This window comes from Sinocyclocheilus anshuiensis, unplaced genomic scaffold (assembly GCF_001515605.1).
Source record: "Sinocyclocheilus anshuiensis isolate Anshui unplaced genomic scaffold, SAMN03320099.WGS_v1.1 scaffold808, whole genome shotgun sequence".
Lineage (NCBI taxonomy): Eukaryota > Metazoa > Chordata > Actinopteri > Cypriniformes > Cyprinidae > Sinocyclocheilus > Sinocyclocheilus anshuiensis.
The window spans coordinates 242,339-263,226 of record NW_015555751.1 but is presented as its reverse complement, the minus strand read 5'-3'; the positions used below and the strand labels follow the sequence as shown (position 1 = coordinate 263,226).

The 20,888-nt window shown below is 37.6% G+C and overlaps 2 protein-coding genes across 2 annotated transcripts in view; both read left to right on the top strand.

Moving 5' to 3' along the window:
* LOC107673744 (solute carrier family 12 member 8-like) overlaps positions 1-10,386 on the top strand; it is a 19,046-nt gene extending 8,660 nt beyond the window's left edge. The window contains exons 6-14 of the mRNA XM_016467507.1: positions 2,155-2,268; positions 3,474-3,561; positions 4,634-4,721; positions 5,427-5,573; positions 6,646-7,291; positions 7,368-7,459; positions 7,542-7,659; positions 8,000-8,060; positions 9,364-10,386. Coding sequence (XP_016322993.1) covers positions 2,155-2,268; positions 3,474-3,561; positions 4,634-4,721; positions 5,427-5,573; positions 6,646-7,291; positions 7,368-7,459; positions 7,542-7,659; positions 8,000-8,060; positions 9,364-9,535 — 1,526 coding nt within the window. The 3' untranslated portion in view covers positions 9,536-10,386. The remainder of the gene's footprint in view (positions 1-2,154; positions 2,269-3,473; positions 3,562-4,633; positions 4,722-5,426; positions 5,574-6,645; positions 7,292-7,367; positions 7,460-7,541; positions 7,660-7,999; positions 8,061-9,363) is intronic.
* A 328-nt stretch (positions 10,387-10,714) lies between these two features.
* The window catches only part of LOC107673741 (protein HEG-like), an 11,773-nt gene continuing 1,599 nt past the window's right edge, over positions 10,715-20,888 (top strand). The window contains exons 1-13 of the mRNA XM_016467502.1: positions 10,715-11,131; positions 13,190-14,707; positions 15,661-15,774; positions 16,317-16,439; positions 16,547-16,638; positions 16,831-16,886; positions 17,982-18,142; positions 18,340-18,474; positions 18,618-18,660; positions 19,886-19,923; positions 20,139-20,226; positions 20,321-20,498; positions 20,817-20,888. Of these exons, the coding sequence (XP_016322988.1) occupies positions 10,861-11,131; positions 13,190-14,707; positions 15,661-15,774; positions 16,317-16,439; positions 16,547-16,638; positions 16,831-16,886; positions 17,982-18,142; positions 18,340-18,474; positions 18,618-18,660; positions 19,886-19,923; positions 20,139-20,226; positions 20,321-20,498; positions 20,817-20,888 (2,889 nt within the window). The 5' untranslated portion in view covers positions 10,715-10,860. The remainder of the gene's footprint in view (positions 11,132-13,189; positions 14,708-15,660; positions 15,775-16,316; positions 16,440-16,546; positions 16,639-16,830; positions 16,887-17,981; positions 18,143-18,339; positions 18,475-18,617; positions 18,661-19,885; positions 19,924-20,138; positions 20,227-20,320; positions 20,499-20,816) is intronic.

The window sequence follows — 20,888 nt, the reverse complement described above, 5'->3', positions numbered from 1 at the left end:
ATCACAAGATAACCAAGAGAGGGATATGGATCATGATCTTGCATAGTCAGGCCCTGTAGATGTCTCTCTGCATGAGTGCCACGTAACCCCTCCCCTCCAAACGCCATCTTTCTTTTTTCTTTCACTACATCTATTGTACAGACTCTCTAATTGACAATCTATTTTTTATCAGCTCCTTCATCCCTGTTGATGTTTGTCCATAGGTCATCTATTAATTGAATTATTTCAATTAAAAAAACAAGTTTCAAACCAGTATGACTTTATTTTGTTGATTGAATGCAAAAGTAGATGTTTTGAAGAATGACAGAGCTGCTGTTTTGTGTGTGTGTGTGTTCACTGCCAAGTCCTAAAAAAGAAAAAGCACCATAAAATTATCCTTAAAAGTTGTCGTTTTCAACCTGGGGTCCGGGGCCCAATAGGAGGCCTCAGCAAATTTGCAAGGAAGCCTCAAGATGACTTAAAATGTCTAAGACAAAACAAGCATTAAAAAAGACAAAATAACTAAAAATATAAATATTTCTTATTTTATTTCACCTCCTCAGCAATATTTTTGTCTTTGAAAAACCAAGGTTCCCATGGTCTTAAAAAACCTGAATATTTAAGGTATGAAGTGTGATTTCTAGACATGGAAAAGTCATGTAAATAATAAAACCATTTTATCAGTTAAAATATATATAAAAAAATAATTTTCCTTAATCCTTATCCAGTAAATCCTGAACAGCTGAAAAAGTCACTGGGCCTTTGAATACTGTGGACAATGAGGGGGCCTTGGAGCTCTAAAACCATCTGTTTTATGTTAGCTTAATTCTTTGCATTATTTACTGAAAATCTTCCCTCTGTTGTGTCTTCATATTAAATATGCATAAAGGAGATATGAGAGCTCGAGCAAAGTAAAGATTATCAGTGAAAAATGACTGACGTTTTTTAGCCTGTTCCTCACACAAAGTTCATGTGTGATAGTCATGAAATATAGCCAATGAATCGTATGGACTACATTTACGTTGCTGTTTTTGTCCTTTTTGGAGCTTAGCAGTAAAAATCACAGTTTTATGTGGGAAAACAGTGACTTAAACATTCTTCCAAACATCATCTTTTGAGTTCTGTTAAAAAAGAAAGTCATACTGGTTTGGATTGACGTGAGGGCGAGTGAATGCTTTTTTTGGGTGAACTAACCGATTAAGAGCACCTTTCTGTGGCATTTACTATACGTTATGTATTGTTGTTTGTACACAAGTACATAAACTTCCAGAAACATACAGTGGCAGTGCTATCTAGACTTTAATAACTGCCACCCTGAGTGAAAATACCACTCGTGTGACTGTTCAGCACAACGGTGATATCTCTCAGTACTGTTTACGTAAATGTTCTGCGGCGCCTGTTCTTGGATTGTTTCGTTTGCCTGTGAACACACCCAGAGTTTAGTCCAGCATTCCCTCCATCATGTCCACGGTGCAGAACTATTGAACTTGGCATGTGTTCCCAAGAAACAGGCCGGCCCTTGGTTTGCACGCATCTTGGCTGGGCGTCTGTTCCCCCGGGTTGTTACATAAAGGGCGGTGATAGTCAGCCACAGACACGCGGGGCTCTGTCTGTGCATGGCTATGGAGTCCATACCTGTCATGTTTCAAACCAGATGTCTGTCCCACAGTACCCCAGGGAACCCCTCCCTTTGATTTCAGGGAGAAAAGGGTTATTGTATCAGTGTGCGATAGATCAATATTGTACGTCATGGATGCTGGTTTGTGGTCTTGCACAGGAGGATATTTTCTTGTAAATGTCGACACCAGTATGATTCAAGCCTGTTTTTTAAGCAGAGAGGTGGAAACTTGAATTCTGCTTCAGGAAGGTTTTCTAAAATTTGTTTTAATGTTATGAAATATTTAGACTGGTCTGTCTAAATATCTGACTTTTCAAAAAGGCCAAAATATTTCCTTTTGCTTTTCATAAAGATTCTAATTTACAGGAAAACTGTGTGTAATGTTTGTGTTATATATACTCAGTGGAAACAGTGGGATTTCAGAGATGAATCTGATTCTTATCATTGTGTCAGTGCAGACTTTTTCTGTAAAGCACTCGGTAATGCTTTAGTCCAATTGAATTTTGTAATAAACAGTCTTTCCTAACATTGTCCTGTGCTGAACATGTTTATTGCAGAGCATGGATTCGTTGGCTATTCAGAGGATCTGCTGCGTAAGAACACCCTGCCAGACTACACAGCTGGCGAGACTTTCTTCACCGTGTTTGGGGTTTTCTTTCCTGCGGCGACAGGTGACTTTACATACATAAACAATAAAGGCTAAACTGTGATATAATAACCACTGATTAAACGACACTATGCTGATATGAGGATTTGTTTTTGCTATTAGGGAAGTATAAGCCTGTATAACTTCAGTGGCCTCAAATGCTTGCAGCTGTACTGTATGTTAGTAGCTGTGGTTGGATTTAGGATCCCAGAAATCTCAGAATTTCTTCTCTTATTTAACACATTTTTGTTGTATAATGAGATTTCAGTCTAAGCATGGTGTCATGGTGTCACTTGCACCAGCAAACTGCACCCAATGTCTGCTTGACAAGGTGGTCTGAGACAATACTTTTGATTTCAAGGAACCCAATATGATGATCCCTTTGTGAGGCACCTCCTTCATAAGATACAAAGGCAGCTATATTCATAAAAACCCATTCATATTGTGTGAAAAGTATTCTTAAGTGTAATATTACAGATAGCAAAATGAAACCATTCTTTCCAAAATTAAATTATTGTACAAAATTAAGTTATTTTAGGTATTGTACTAAAATAAATTGCTAAAATATTCTAGAAAAAATGTATAGTGATTAACACATTTTTCATAAAATTATATGCAGATGTGTTTTTTTTTTACTTTTAAAAACTATATAATATTTATGCTGTAAATATTATGAAATAATCCCAAGTACTCTTGTGTTTTCTGACCAGCCTGCAGAATAATATAGAAATATGATTAAATGTGTTGAATGTTTAGGATCATAATTATTTAACATTCACATAATTTGTTAATCTGTTAAGTGCACATTGTCTCTTCAGGTTTGAATTCAGTCTGCATTATTTTGTGATCTCAACCCACCTTTCATAATGCTTTCAATTTAACTATTTTCATTGGCAAATATCATATAAATAAAACCAGTAAATATATACAAATGAGATAAATTATCTACAAAATGTAAGAAACCCATAAATGTAAGAAAACCCACTTCATTCTTGTCTTGTTTTACCACACACAAGGCAAACCAGCTTTTGCCTCCTGCAAAGACTGAAAGATTGAATAATTCATTTGAGCAACATGAGGCCCTAATCAGTCGGGATCAAAGTTTCCTTTTTGCTCCTATTAGAAGTCAGAAAGGTGTTTCAAGTGAGCTCTGATATGTACTTCTATCTGTTGTTCAGGGTTTGAATGGCCCCTTGTCTCTAGTAACTCTGTGTGTGTGTGTGTGTGTAGGTGTGATGGCGGGATTCAACATGAGCTCTGATCTCCAGAGGCCTGAGCACAACATCCCCGTGGGAACTCTTGCCGCAGTCTGCACCTCGTATGTTTCTGTCCGCCACAGAAATAATCTTTAATTCTTCCTTGGTTCATCTTTAGCCTCTATTTGTGTTGACCGTACACATACTTTAGAGTAGGCGCCAAAATGAAACTATGAGAAACAGAATTATGATAAGCCTTAAAATGCCCCTATTATGCCATTTCCAATATTGCCTTGCATGCAGTGTGTAATGTAGCTGTATGTGAATGTAAACGATCTGCAATGTTGTAAAGCTGAAAGTGCACGATAAATAGTTATTGTCTCCAAAAATAAAGAATCGTCTCTGAACAGCTGAAACGAGTCATTAGTAGTTCGAATCCCACCGTCACGGGGTAATACATTTGCATAATGCGCGACACGTGCTGTACGCCGTAGACCAATCACAACAGACTAAGCCATCTGACCAATCAGAGCAGAGCAGGCTCACGGAAAGGAGGAGTTTAGAGAGAATGAATCTTTGAACTGCTTCGAACGAATCGTTTGAGAATCGCTGGAAAATTAGGTGATATTAAATGCATATTTTGAGAAAACTAAAGCGTTTTTTGACCTTGCATGCATGTAATCCTATTGTAGGAGACTCCCAAAACAATATTAGGAACCGTAAAAATGGCATAATAGGGGCACTTTAATGCCCTGCAAAAAAAGTGTATGATATATAAATCAGTGTGAGATATACTGTATGTCTGGTAATAGTTAAGATTTTTTTTTTTATGTTTTTGAAAGAAATCTCTTATGCTCATCAAGGCTGTATTTAACTGATCATACGAATACAGTAAAAACAGTTATATTATGAAATATTATTACAATTTAAAATAACATTTCTGTTTTAATAAACTCGAAATCATTCCTATATGCTGATTTGGTGCTCAAAACATTATTATCAATGTTGAAAACAGTTGTACTGCCTAATATTTAGTAAAAAAAAATTCAGTATTTTTTCAGTAGTCTTTAATGAATGTAAAGTTAAAAAACAACATTTATTTGAAAGAGAAATGTTTTGTAACATTATAAATGTCTATTAATATCTTCTCTATAAATAGAATGAATGACTCTTGTGTATTGTGGGAATCCACAGGTGGTTCCTGTATCTCGTCTTTGTGTTCTTACTGGGAGCCATTTGCACCAGAGAGGCGCTGCGCTATGATTTCTTAATAGCGGAAAAGGTAATCTGATGTTATTACAGTCTTCAGAGGATGGCCATCTTCCATGGGTTTTTCCACTATTAAGACTCATTGTCTCAACTGAAAGTGAGACTTGAGAATAGCACATTAACCACAGATAAAACGTTACATTTCCATTTATTGTCATGCTAATGTCATTCCGATCGTCTGCAGGCCCTCATAGCACAGGCATTTGAGGTCATTCTAAATGCTACAGCTGGTGTAAGTGTGTGAATGAAAATGGAGCCCAGTTGAGCACTGACCTTGCACATACCCTGACGTTTGATGGCCACACAGCTGCCAGTCAGCATAGATTACAGTGGGCTGCTGAACTAAGCTACATAGTTTATGAATGTGTAAGGCTCTAGCCTGGATGTGGCTGACCCCCAGCTGTTCCTTAATGTGGGCGGTGGTGTTTTGGGGTTAACACTCTACATACAAAATGCATATTAAATATTATATTGAATCTGCAAAAAGGTGCATTTTGCACATTATGGTGTTACAGAAGTTGGGGTTTCATGAACATAATCATTATACTGTATTATTTGTAACTGCCCACTCTCATTATGAGTTGTCAGATGACGTATTGTTTCTTTAATTTATTTTCAACATATTATAAGCTATTTTCTGTCTGGCCAAGCAGAACAAAGCTGGGTGGAGCTCTCTACATTCTCTTCCCCTCTGTGTTGTTTTTTTTTTTTTTCTCAGGTCTCCTTGGTTGGTTTCCTGTTTTTGCTGGGCCTCTACATCTCCTCCCTGGCCTCCTGCATGGGCGGCCTGTACGGTGCACCCAGGATCCTCCAGTGTATCGCCCAGGAGAGAGTCATCCCAGCTCTCGGATTTCTTGGGAAAGGGGTGGGTGCTTACAGGGAGATGATAACCATATTAATGTGTTTATAGTGTGGCTATTTTCAGAACGGGGAATGCTAGGATGTGTGGTTTTATGCTAAACAATGGTTCATTTTGTAGGTTCCTTTTATTTAGATAAATCAAGGCTAAATCTATTCTGTGATTTTATAATCCATTTGAAAATCAGGGATGTTCTTATGAGTTCTCTCAGATGTTAATAAATTATCAAACATTAACAATTCACATAGGATAACAAGGGAAAATAAACATTTGTTTTTCATGCACTTTGTGCCACTTTAATGAATTGTTGACTTTTTCACGCTCAATGAGTAGCTCCATAGACGACAGGATGAGTTCCTAATTATAGTGTGCCAGAGTGCACCCCAAAAAAAGCGAAGGAATGAATTGTAACAATTGTGGCTATCAAAAAGCACAGCACACCCTTTCCCTCGCCTGAGCTCTGTCTGACCCCTCTCTATGGGCTACAAGCTCACCAGAGACATCTCGCCCTGAATCAGAGTCCCAGAACAAATGCAGGAAGCACAGAAAGGACCAACCCTGGTGGATCTGGAGCTTTGTCAGCCAGTAGCAGTAGCGCCTCCATCCCAGAGATTTATGGGATCTGGGTAATGACCGCTCTGAGGTGACATGAGAGATGTTGTCTTTTTTGGGATGTTTTAACTGGATACTTTTACTTGCTCGTTACATAACCTGAAGAGCGTGAAAGAAATTAGGGTATAGGACCCAAACCCATAATGCAAACTTGCAAAAGATTAATAAAAACTTGTGAAGTAGATGAAGTAGACATGACTATGTTCCTATCCAATCCCATAGTGCAGTGTGACGAGCTTAGGAAAAACAGACAAATGTTTATTGTAAATATAATTTATTATAGAAAACAAATGCTTATTATAAATATCTAAATTCACATAAGTAACTTGCAGAGATGCTACCTATGTACAAGTAGTTGGGATGCTTCCTTAGAAGGTGCCTATGTAGTGATTAGACAATAAGGCAGCTCACTAGGTTTTGTAACAGCCATACATATGCCTTTCTCTTGTCTTTTTATGTATTATAGCGAGGGCCCAATAAGACGCCTGTGGCTGCCATCTGTCTGACCAGCTTGATCTCCATGGCCTTCATCTTTGTCGGCCAGGTCAATGTACTGGCTCCCATCGTCACCATCAACTTCATGCTAACCTACAGCATAATTGATTATTGTTATTTCTGTGTGGTGAAAACCCATGAGCTGCAGGTCCAGCAAAGGACGACGCTGATCAGGAGGTCAAGCTCCAGAAGATCACTTGTGTCTAGCACTCAACCCCATTACGGCAGCAGTGGAGCCATCAGTGAACATGTGAACGGCACACTGCTGGAGTTCACCAAAGACATGGACCAAATATTTCTATTGCCCAGCACGGACACCACTGATGAACAGAGGGTTTCTTTTCCTGCCTCCAAGACCCGGGGCAGGAAGTCAAAGATTCCAGCTAAAGAAACACTGATGAACAGTTTTGGGTTGGACTTGAACAGCAATGGACCATTAGATAAAGGAAAAGATGAGAGGGAGGCGAAACAAACTTTTGGATTAGATGATGATACCAGTAGCCAGTTAGGACTTATGGAGTCTGTCCTTACAACAGAACCCAAGAGGAAACAGTCTTTGCCTAATTCTGGCCCAGTTGAACTTGAACAACTCCCAAGAGAACAGATAGACAGAAATGGTACATAACTCTCTACAAAACTCCTCAATATAGTGATCAAAATTTATATTACACCTTATATACCTTTCGTTCACAGGTTCAGAAGCAAATCTTGAAGGATCAGAAATAAGATCAATCAAGGGTTCGGTCTATGGCAGATTTTGCAACCACTGGGTTTCATTAGTTGGTGTAAGTTTGGCAAAAATAATCCAGCCTGTAAGCAATAAGCTTGTAAGCTCAAATGTTTAATGCTGTTTTTATCTTCCTTTAGGCATTGTGCTCTTTTATGATAATGTTTGTTATCCAGTGGATGTACGCCTTGATTAACATTACAGTTGCCCTTATCCTCTTTCTGTACATTGGAACAACAAGCCCAGGTTTGCCAACAGGTAACTGTAATTGTACCTAACTTTTATTTGATTTGAATAATCTTTGAGATATTTTGAGAAATAACCCCAGTTGCTCATAATAAACAGAAAATTGTCTGAAAAACATCTCGGATGCCACACACTGCTTATTTCAGACAAATATATTACTTGTAGGTCTAATAAGGCTAAGAGCTTAAAATAAATTTTTTTTGGATAGGTTTGCCAAAATTTTGATATTAGGATGATTATTTCAACTATTTAAATTAAAGTCCAATAAAAATAGAGGTGTATTATGCATATATCCATCATGATGATGACTTTTTTTTGTTGGGAAATCTAAAATTATATTCTCTGCCCACAGGTGCAGCAGCTCGCTTCAGTTTCTTCAGCTGCCTCAAGACCTCGCTGCATAATTTGGGGAGGTATGTTGCATAGTCCTCTGTAGGCAGACTTGACTTTTCCAGCATAAAATCTGGTCCTTATTGCAGTTTTGTGTGGCAAAGAACCACCTACTTGCACAGGAAAAGTCTGATCTACATTTTTTTCATGATGTTGAAGGCCAGGATCAGGAATGCACTGAAATGAAAATTATGGATGCACTTGGCCAACAACCGAAACCGAAAATGCTTTATATTATTTAATAAAATAATAAATAAATATTACAAAGTAATTTAACTCAATAATTTTAATGATACTGAATTAAAAAAAAAACACAAGCCAATAAAATAGCCACACGTTTATTGAAAGTAACAATAACATTGGACAGAAATAATATAAAATAATATTCATTTATTTTTATTCAGTTCTATACAACAGAATCAGATGTAACGTTTTTTAAATAATTAATTATCCAAATAATGTATAGTACTACAAAGCTATTATTATCAGAGCATGTGAGCAGAGCAGAGCGTCACAAGAGGGTAGCATCATTTTTACCAGAATTGCCATGTTACAGCACAGTAGCGCTATTGCAAATAGGAACAAGTATACTACATAGAAATTTCCTGTCGGCGCGTTATTTGAGCAAACTTTGCATGAGCAGTACATTAGTGTAGCGTTCGCATGGGTCATGAGCAGCACAAAGGAACGCACATTCATAGAGCGGAGCATCACACCACGCAGTGATGACGGCTAGAGGGAGAGTGAAACCTGTGTGCTGGACACTAATTTCTGCTCATATTTTCGGCCGAAAACCAAAAATGCAATTTTTGGCAGCCAAAACATCGGTGCATCCCTAGCCAGGATTACTTGATACAGAAAATACCACAATAATGGCATGGACGTTTCCACCAGTGCTTATACAGAAAACACAGTACTTTTCTTTTGGACAGACAGAAATTTTCAGATTATTTTACAGGCATTCTGCAGAACATCAGTCTGAGTTAACAGTTTTGCTTATTGATATCTTGTTAACTTGACACTATGTGCCTTTCTTTCGTATATGTTACTATTCCAAATGAGCTGAGACTGAGTGTTACATGAAGATAAATTCAAAGCTATTGTCTTCATGCACTATGGAAAATCTTTAAATGTCTTCTGATTAATGACACTATTCTTTAGCTTGGCTTGTTAGGAGAGTTCTTCAATTAAAACTAAATAAAGCACTTACAAACATATTACTGTTATGTGGGTATGTGGTAGAGTCCATTGTGGATGATGTGATTAGAACTATGAATATACACAAAACCGAACCTCACATTTCCAATAATTTGCCTCTCTTCTTAGGCGAGATGAGGCCCTTCAGGACCAGATTGTGGTGACACCCTCTTTGTCAGCTGTTGGCATGGAAACCAGGCAGCTAACAGAGGAAAATGCAGACTTTGCCTTGCGTGATCGTTATCATCACTCCTCCTTTATCACCACCACAGACAAGATAGTCCATTCTCAGTCCAACTGAGCATGTCACAACCGTGCCCTGCTAACCAGCTGGACTGAAACAGTGGACACATGGGACTAAATAATCTTGACTGATCACTCAACTGAGCAGCGCTTGAAATATATATTTTTATTTACTGCATTTCTCAGGTAGTACTCAGAGGACTGAGCTTTATTTCCTGGAAAATCTGAAGGAAACTAATAATGTTTGTCTGAAAATCGGGAATGTGCATGCATTGTGAATTAATTTGCCGTCACGCTTGTAAAAGGTTTAATGTGCACCATGGGTGTTTAATTTTCAGATTATAAGTAAATTTTGTCTTGTATTTTGATTGACCTCATTGAGTTCATAACACCAAGAAGTGCCGTGCCCATTCAAACTAGAACGTGCCCCCTCCAAGTTAATTCTTCCAAAATAACTTTCATTTCCAAAAAAAAAAGAACAATTATTCTAGGGGAAAAACACCTATTTTCATGTTGCTTGTATGTTTTCATGTTACATGGCAATCAAGTTGCAGCTTCTGCAAATCAGTTGCTCCAAACTTGTTAGACTTTCTTTTTCTTAGTGAAGGAAAAATGATTTAGCATGAGAATCAAAAGCTACTTTTTCCCATAATGTTAAACTACAAAGTGATCTATCAATCCCGAACTGATTGTAAGGTTGGGATTTGAACCAAGGTCCCCTTGTTTGCTAAACAAGAAGTCTAACATGACAGTAAAGTGCAGATGACACTAATAATAAATAAACTGCTGTGATTACATTTCTAGTTCAGGTAGCAAGCAACTGTGTCTCTGCTCATTTGTATGAAGGTTAGCTCATGGTGATTCATGTTGCCAGGAAATGCCTAAAAATGCTAATTAAAAAAAAAAATTTGTCAGGTTGCATTGTCACGCACCTTAATGTGTTATCAGTGTTTCTCCCATGCCTTAATGCATAGAAATGTCTAAAATTGGGGAGCAAATTATTGTAGGATTAAAGTAGTGTTAATGCAAACTGGGGTTTGATTTAGATTTGAGAGAGGGAAAAATAAGAATCCCACTTGTTGTGGCATCATCTGACTGTCATCTCTGGCTGAACCGAAATGAGCACGCATTTTGTCAGAGTGCGTTCATCCAGAAGAATGGGGTGGAAACCGCTATCGCCTGCCCGAGGGGAGGAGTCACCCACTGCTCCGCTTTCCCACTCTCGCTGCATGAAATATAACCCTTTTAAGTCTTCATCTCCAACTTTAAAACTAATATAAGGAATTTACTCATGGGAAACTGTTAAAGGGACTCACTTTCCGATGGTGGCCCGGATCTCTTTGGCGTTTTATTTATTAGGAAGTCCGCCCGGTCGTCTTTATAATGGAAACGTGTGTTGCGAGACGCGCTTACCGTGTGGTTTTCATGGTCTTTCTGCTTGTCCTAAATACTGTGATTGCCGAAACTTTCTCTCCAGACACGGACACCGATAACCTATTGAGTACCGAGACTTTTTTTATCCGAACAACTGGTTTAAAACAAACCTCTTCCTGGCCGGGGAGAGAGGCCACTGCAACAGCTGTGGATCTGTCGAGTGGACTGGGGGATATGACAGACATTCCCGCCGGTGTGTCCATCACTAGAGCTAGAGAGGGTAAGCCCTACACGCGCTGCGATGCCCCAAAGTGCTGTCTAGATAGGCAGCACACTAGGTTCTGCAAGAGCCCCAGTGTACAGTTAGTGTCAACTAGATCAAACAGAAGTTTATTTTGTGGTGTACTGTAATATTATAGAATTGTGTTAACCAGGAAAACTTAAAAAAAAAAAAAAAAAAAAAATATAAACATTTCTACAATAAATTATTAATGTTGTCTCAATTCAGTGCATTATTATTATTATTGTAGTAATAATAGTAAAAAGAACTATGTTTTTATTATGCAGATGAAGTACTTGGTCAATTGTGAAGTCTAATGAGACAAATCTGAACTAATGAGATTACTTGCACTCAGTTTCCTCAGTTTTTGGAAGAGCGTCTCTTTTAATGACCTCCGTGGCTCATGATCATCCTGGTTCATAAACTGTTCCACTTTCTTGAGCCAATGAGTTCTTTTTAATATGCAGTTTATGTTAGTGATTGTTTTTGTTTTATTTATGTGATTTAATTTGGAGAACTTCCACTCCATGTCATCTGTCCTGCTGACATTTTGGCATCAAGCGTGCAATTAAGTAAATAGTATTAAATGCAGTGAACTGGCTCTGATATACTTTGTTTTAAAAAAATTTGTAGTAAATTGAGTAAATATATTTAAAAATGGGTATTTAAAACACTTTAATGCTATCATTTTATATTACCATTATGTTGGCCGTTAGCCGCTCCTTCTAGGTATACATTTCAGAATTTGTCTTTAAAAAATCCATATGGATTTATAGCCTTTTATCTTATTTAAGACATCAGAGGATTTGGGGATGGGGATATCAGTTATGTGACACATTATTCTAGCTTTACTTTCACATACATAACCGAGAAATGTGACGATACACCTTTTGATACACTTATGGAAAATAAAGGTTAGTTGTGAGTTAATAAATATGTATTTTGCTTTCCAAACCAAAAATCTCCAATTTTTTTGCAGCTGTGTTTGAGCACAATCTTTTCATATTTTGCATCAGTATGCACTTGGTTAGGCACAAAAAACACTGTAATTGACTCCTTTTTTTGATCTCACGCATTACTGTCCAGATCATATTAATCTACTTTCTGTAGAAACGGCTTGTTTTAAGGCCTTTCTCCATCCCCATCAGTTAGAGCTGACTGAATATCCCTGAATGTAATGCAAGCTGAAATATCTTCTGCTGACAGATCCTGTAAGGCGTTTTCAGTGAGTGAGTCCATTTTTGGATTGTGACATGACCCAACATCATATCATGGCTTTCCACACTAATATCAGCTTCAACAGATATTGTGGGAACAGTCATTTCACAATAACTTATTCAGATTCGAATGAATTGCTACAAACCAGAAGTATGATTGTTGTATGTTATGATTTTATTTGTTGTCATGTACAACAGAGCCATGTTGCAGTCCTACTAAGAAACAAAGCAACAAGTATATCTTACTGTACTTAATTTAACTGATTCACATATAAAAGACAAAAAATTAAATGGAAGTTCTGCATCAGAGCTGTTAAATATTCTATGAACTGGGTAAAAAGCATGTTTTCTCTATTTGTATCATATTGGAGTATCTAGGGATGATTTGTTGACCATAAAGGTAATGCTACTCAATATGTTTTTAACCACTCTGTTTAAACCGAAATAGTCAGAGGTCCTCTTGATTATGGTTTTGCCTGTGTATGAACTCCATGCAGGCAGTGACAACGCTGTAATATGGACTTTGCTAGGTCAGCTTAAGGAAGGAAACAGCAAGTCCCAATGAATCAGATCCCCTCCATTTTTAGGGCCCAAGCTTTTGTTAGGTTAGACGAGCTTGGCTGCCAATTGTTCTCCACCCAAAATCATTACATCCACAGTCACTTCTGAAAACATCTCACATAGTTCATGAGGTTTCCTAAGGTTTACACCACATGAAAGCGCACCCTAGTGGACATGCTTCTCAAATTTCCCCTTCCTTGAATTTCAATCGTTTTTGCAATTTTGATAGTTTACAATGCATAGTTTCCAACATGTTGTTCTTTATTTTTTTTCAAACCAGGACATTCAGAAAAACCTTTAATCATCTCTACAAATACAGCTGACTGGAGGATGACCTCAGACGATTCCACTGAACGTCTGCAGACTGACAAAGAGTTTGCCCATAATGCCACAGCCCAATGGGAGAGTCCATCAGTAGCATCGCACAGCATCACCAGCAACCATCCCGTTACAGAGGCTCGAACAGTGCGAGAGGTTCCTGTAACAGATCTGAGAGACGTTGACACCACCGACTTGGTCTCTCACACTGATGGCACCTATATTTCCACAACCAACCGAGTCAGAGAACGCACGCTGCTCTCTGTGACCTCCAACAGCACCTCTGTGTACACTGAGGACTCAAACTCCTCTGATGCTGTCTCTCAAACTTCCAAATGGGAAGTAAGAGCGTCGGGAGCCACCCAGGGCAAGGAGGAAACCATAGAAGATGTATCTACATTGTCTGAACAGACTGAGCCCACTTTTGAAGATCATAATGCCACCAATGCAACTCAACGCCACTCTTTGGAGACCGAGTGGTCAACATTGTCCCACGGCACTGAGTCACAGACGGGACAATCTAATGTCACAGGACAGACCTTTGAGCAGGTGTCTGATAATGACAATCCAAATTCAACACCCCCTCTTACAATGATCACCAGAGATAAAGGGGAAGTGGACACCACATATGTGACTAGTGGGGCATCTTATACAGAAACCAGTGACTCTGTGTCATCTATCCCACCTTTTACCTCCGGTGAACACAATGCCACTAGCACATCCCAACAGAGCCGTGATTCCACAGTGACATATCCCCTGGATACTGATGCTTCCACTGAGATTTCTACTGGATCTGTCAGCTCAACTGGCCATGAGGAACCCGAAGGGTCTCCAGCCCACACAGTGGAGGAGACAACAATTCAGGGCGTGACCACTGCACCCCCAGTGCTCGAAGATGTAGCCACCACAACTGATGACTCATTTACGAAGTTCTTTGCTGGCAAACCACCCTTCGTCCCAAAAACTGATGATCAGACCAACACAGAAGTGGTGCCAACATCTGCCATGCCAGCAACTCAGAGGCCACAGGTTACAGAGGAAGCCACTGATGAGGCATCTACTTTTTACAGTTCTACCAACACTTTCACTACAATGATTCCTCCCGTCACCACCCGTCGGCTCCAAACGAGCACCACACCGCAAGCCCAAACAGAACACACTACCATCGTTACCACAGATGTTGTTCAGGTGCTGCAGACGACACCCACCACAGCACAGCTTCCGCTTACCTCCCCTACTGGTGGACCTCAGGCACCCAGTGCATCTGATTCTGCTGACGTCACCACCTTGCACTTAGAAACCAGCATGGCAACGCCAGGGAACACTACTGCACATGGCAGACGAGCAACAACACCTTACAGCAAGAGCACCTCGACCAAGACCACTGTGGTGGTAACCACCAGGAATCACACGGACAGAAGCACCACAGAGATGGGAACGACGACCACGCAGATGCCTTTTAGGTCAACAGTATCACCAGGTATGTTTGACTTTTGGTGTTTATACAGTGCAAATAGCGTCATTCAAATCATCATGTTGGTATTATTAATGGTGCTTGTTAAGGATTCAACGATATTACAATTCTGTCTCATAACCGATAAATGGGCAATATTAAATTTATATACACTACCATTCAAAAGTTATGATTAAAGTAAAGACATTTATAATGTTACAAAAGATTTTTATTTCAAATAAATGCTGCTCTTTTAAACTTTCTGTTTTAACAAAGAATGATTTCAAATATAAAGCAGCATTTGAAATATATTTTTTAATTTGTATTTTTGATCAAATAAGAGCAGCATTGGCGAGCATAAGCAACTTCTTTTAAAAACCCTAAATGTTAAGTAGTGTGCATTTATCTAAATAAATGGAAAAAATAAATACTTCTACTGTATGGAAAATATACATTTATTTTCAAATTTCATAAAGATGACATTTAACACTATTATTAGTATCTAGTGTTATTTTGTGGAACAAAAAATAAGCTATTTAAAAGAACATTGGAGGCCACTGACTTCCATTATATGAACATGAAACACTGAATCAGATTATCTTGAGAAATCTTTTATGTTCCACGGAAGAAAAAAAATTAATAAATGATGACAGAATTTTTATTTTTGGGTGGATACAGTAATTCCTTTGAGGTTTTTAGCAGACGATAGAACAGACAAACAAATCCCATAGACTTAGACTGAAATAGAGACTTGGGTTGGCTATTTTGATTCAGACTAGTAAGCATTACTCTAGTAACTGTATAGCATAGTGTTAAAAATTCTGTAGACTACCTTGGCAACCACTCTGGCAACCACACTTGTGTCATAAAGATCTTAATGTTAACAGTTGTTCCACTGTTTACATTTACATTGTTTGTGAATTCACCTGTTCATTTTAGTTACTTCTGAACAATTCAAACCATCTCTTTCTCCTCTGTAGATTGTGTGTGTGGGCCTCAAACTTGTGCAAATGGAGGCCGCTGTGTTAGATCAGCTAAAGGAAGTTACCACTGCCAGTGTCTGCCTGCATGGACAGGACCCTTCTGCACGGAAGGTAAGAAGCACACTTAAATGTACTCTAACAACCAGACTGGACCATCTTTCATCTTGGATATGGCAGTCACAAATCTGAATGTTAAAAGTACAGTGACAAACAGGAACAGGAATTGACCTATCCATAATGCCACAGCTCCAATGCTGTAATATCAAATTATAGGTTTTAATTATGCTAGTCACAGGCAAGTGACAGGCTAGACTACATATTGTGGCATGTGGTAATGTGACTAATTATGGACGAATGACCAGCTTCAAACTTGTTTAAAAAATGGAGGAAACTGGAAATATTGACCACATAGAATATAATATAACATAAATATATTGAATTATATTAATTTAAATACATCCATTAAATGATATTTGTTTTCTATGTGGTCAGTATTTCCATTTTCTTCCATTTTTTTAAACAAGTTTGAAGATGATCACATAACATTTGTCCATAATTAATCTCAAAATTGTCTAGTAAAGTAGTGCTTGTTTTCATCAGGGTTTCGTGACAAAAATGAACAATGACTGATTAGGCGGTGTGTTTTTCTGTAGATGTGGATGAGTGTGTGAGAAGTCCGTGCCCACAGGGTTCAGTGTGTGTCAACACAGGTGGCTCTTTCAGCTGTGAATGTGCCCTGGGCTTTGACTTGGAGGATGGCCGCAGTTGTACACAAGGTAGGTGGTCAGTTGTCTACAATAAAATAATGTCCTGAGTGCATACATATATTTTGGTGATAACCCTATGATACCCTTACTGTATTTGCTTTGGCTTTTCCTTGCAGTGAAGACATTTTTGGGCACTTTCACCGTCAACAGCTCAGTGCATCTCAGAAGTTCAGGTCTGCATGAGCTACACAGAGAGATTTTACAGCTGGTATGCAACATTGTACTCTCTCACCTGACTCTCACACCATTGCATCTCACACCTGACTTCTTCACCTTACAGCCTTACAACCCACAGCCAACAGAGAAACCAACAGAGATTGTAATTGGTTTAACATGATAAAGTGATGTACGAAACATGGAGTTGAGGTTAATTTGATACATTTGTGTATTGGTTTTTCAGCTCAATGCCTCGCTCTCCATCTTCCATGGTTACCGACGCTCTACTTTGGGTAAAAGGTACGTTTCTATTGATCTTCCAGTGACCCAGCAGCAATTGGCCATACGGAGCACCAAAAAAACAACTGTACCATGCAGCTAAGATTTTTGTTTTTTGAAAGGCCTCTTATGCTCACCAAGGCTGCATTTATTTGATAAAAAATATAGTAAACAATTTATTTTAGTAAAAACGGTAAAAACATTTGATCCCTGTGATGGCAAACGCTGAATTTTCAGCAGCCTTTACTCCAGTCTTCAGTGTCACATGATCCTTCAGAAATGTCTAATTTTGAAAATGATTGTGCTGCTTAATATTTGTGCACTGTGGTACTTTTTTCAGGATTCTTTGATGCATAGAAAGTTCGAAAGAGCAGCATTTATTTAAAATAGGTATCTTTTGTAACGTTATAAATGTCTTTACCGTCACTTTAGATCAATTTAATGCATCCTTGCTGAATAAAAGTATTTCTTAAAAAAATATTACTGATCTCAAACTTACTTACAATCAGTCATATAAATATATCCATTCTCTAATTGATAAAGCATTTAATTTCCATCCAAAAATTATTATAGTGTGATACTGTTATCAGTAGAGATTTTGTTCATATCACCTACCTGTTGCAATGTTTCAGTCATTCATATTATTATTATTATATGTAAATTCATATTTTCATTTGAACTTGAATTCAGGGCATTATTTGGTCCCACTTTATATTAAGTGGCCTTAACTACTATGTACTTGCATCAAAAAACAAGTACAATGTACTTATTGTGTCCATATTGTATTGCAAAACACTTTTGCTGCTACTGAGGTTGGAAAAGGGTTTGGTTAGGGACAGGTTTGGTGGTATGGGTAGGTTTAAGGGTGGGTTAAGGTGTAAGGGTTGGGTCAACAGTGTAACTATAAATGTAATTACAGAAATTAATTACAGATGTAATTACATGCAGATATTTTTCAAATATAAGTACAATGTAAAAACATGTATGTACACAATAAGTGCATTATACTAAATTATTAATTTAAATGTAAGTACATAGTAGTTAAGGCCACTTAATATAAAGTGGGACCCATTATTTTATTTTGTTCACTCATGTGAATGCAAATGCCTTATGCAGAGATGGAGAAGCTGTGCAGATCTTAGCAGTGAACATGTTTTCACTCCCCACCAATGTGACCAGCACGGATGTCTACAACAGCATCCAGATGTCCCTGAGCAACTGTAGCCGGACGTACTCCCACTGCACCATTAAGTTTCAGCACCATCTCTCCTATCACGGTACCATTCAGCGCTCATTGTGTGCATCATACTCTTATCTCAGATCCTCCGCCACTTTAGAGATATGATAATACCAGTCACACAATATACACAGATAACACAGTCTTGAGGCTCCTAAAATAATATTTTGTAAAGCTCTTTGTCATACTGTTTATCTCTGGGAAGCCATTTGTTCTGAAGAACTTCTTTCTGTTTAGCGGAGAGCCTGTGTTTGGCCCAGAACACCAAGTGTGATTCGCAGTACTCTGTGTGCACGGACACTAGCGGAACCCCATATTGTCAGTGCCACCCAGGATACTTTAAAAAGAATCCAGGGGACATGACCTGCAGAGGTACAACATTCACTTGTGTCTTTTCAGTTCTTTGATTGAATACATTTAAACTGTGGGACTTTGTGGGACACTTGTACTAAAGAATACCAAGTTTCTCATTTAAATTTTTTTATTTCATTTAAATATTGCAATGTTTTTTTTAGACTGTGGAGATGGACGCAAACTTGTTAATGGCAGCTGTGTTGAGTAAGTATGTGGTTTTTAAATGCATTTTAAGTAAAAATGACCAGCCAAGGTTTGGACACACCTACTAATTATAGATTATTGTTTTTCCCCAGTTTAGAATTATAAAGTCATTCAAAACTATGAAATAGCACAAATGGAAGTATGAAGTAGTGGCTAAAATCTTGTATTTTAGCCAGTGTTATTTAGTATCATTGATATACTATATAGTTATTGGTAATATTTTGAATTAGATTTTTTTACATATATTTTCTGTTTTCACTTTAATTTTAGTTAAAGATTTTGTAATGTGGTATTTATTCATTTTATTTTGTTTGAGTTTTAGTTATTTTAGTACATCAACTTAAACTATATGAAACAAAATAAAATACTTTTTTTCACTTAACATTTATTTCAATTAATATTTTTTTTTTTATGGTTTTAGTTTTAGTTAACGATAAAAACCCTGTTTTTAGCTTCTTCAACATAGCCACTCTTTACAGCTTTAACCACCCTGGGCATTCTCTCAACTTCATGAGGTGCCACCTGAGATGCTTTTTAAACAGTTTTGAAGGAGTTCCCATTTATGCTGGGCATGCTTGTTGCATGTTGGCTGCTTTCCTTCACTATCTGGTCCAACTCATCCATTTCCACTTTCAGGCATAAGCCTTTAGATAAAAAGCTTTTTAAGATCATGGGAAACAAATTTAGTTAATTTTGTCCAACATTTTGTCTGGTATTGTGTATTAGTATTTGTTTTGTACATATGTGACCCTGGACCACAAAACCAGTCTCAAGTCGCTGGGGTATATTTGTAGCAATAGCCAAAAAATACATTGTATGGGTCAAAATTATCGATTTTTCTTTTATGCCAAAAATCATTAGGATATTAAGTAAAGATCATGTTCCATGAAGATATTTTGTAAATTTCCTACCGTAAATATATCAAAACGTAATTTTTGATTAGTAATATGCATTGCTAAGAACTTAATCTGGACAACTTTAAAGGCGATTTTCTCAGTATTTAGATTTTTTTGCACCCTCAGATTCCAGATTTTCAAATAGTTGTATCTCGGCCAAATATTGTCCTATCCTAACAAACCATACATCAACGAAAAGCTTATTTTTTCAGCTTTCAGATGAAGTATAAATCTCAATTTAAAAAAATTGACCCTTATGACTGGTTTTGTGGTCCAGGGTCACATATGTGTTTTTGCAGAAAAAACAAACTTCTTTTTAACTTCCTCAGGTGCATGTTTGGATTTGGAGGTTTCAGCTGCAATAATTGTAAGATTTTATTTTATTTCAATTTACATTTTATTTTTATTTATAAAATCTTTAATATTAAAATCTTTAAAATTAGCTTTATTTTATAACTTAATTATTTAGCGGTGTGATATATAAAGCTTGTGGAAAATGTATCATTCAGTTAAATTGTATTATTTTCAGACTTGTCAATAAATAAAAGAACTTTGTCGCTAAAATGATCTTGTGTTTAATAGTCTATAAGCTGATAGCTGTGGTGGTCTCTCCTGCTGGAGGAGCTCTTCTGTTGATTGTCGTCATTGCCCTTGTAGTCACCTGCTGCAAGTAAGCTAATGATATATATGCAACAGATAAATATCTTGGGAAATTTTAAACTACAAAAATGTCTCAAAAATATTTTTGCTTGTTGCATTCTCAGAAAGGACAAAAATGACATCAACAAAATCATTTTCAAAAGTGGAGACCTTCAGATGTCGCCCTACGCAGAGTTTCCTAAGAGTAATCATGTGTCTATGGAGTGGGGCCGAGAGACTATTGAGATGCAGGAGAACGGCAGTACCAAAAATCTCCTGCAAATGACAGACATTTATTACTCGGTGTGTGATCATATTCATTCATATTATAATGCCAGAAATTAGCATTTATGGAGGCTTTGGTTTTTGAATTTGTCTAATATTGAAGCTCCGGAAAGGAGAGGGGGGAAAAATCAGAATTGTGAGATTAAAAAGTTGCAATAACCATTAACATTTTAAAATTCCGTGGCGGAAATAAGCTTCCATAGTCTCATGATGTTTAAATAAAAATAAATAAATCCATAAAAAAAAAAAACACTTCACATGGCCATGCACATCCTGAATTGGTGAATTTTCCACATGATTAGCTAATATGTGACTATGTACTATTCTCTCTTTAAGCCTGCATTGAGGAACTCTGATCTGGAACGTAATAGTCTGTATCCGTTCTCCGGCCTCCCCGGTTCGAGGCAT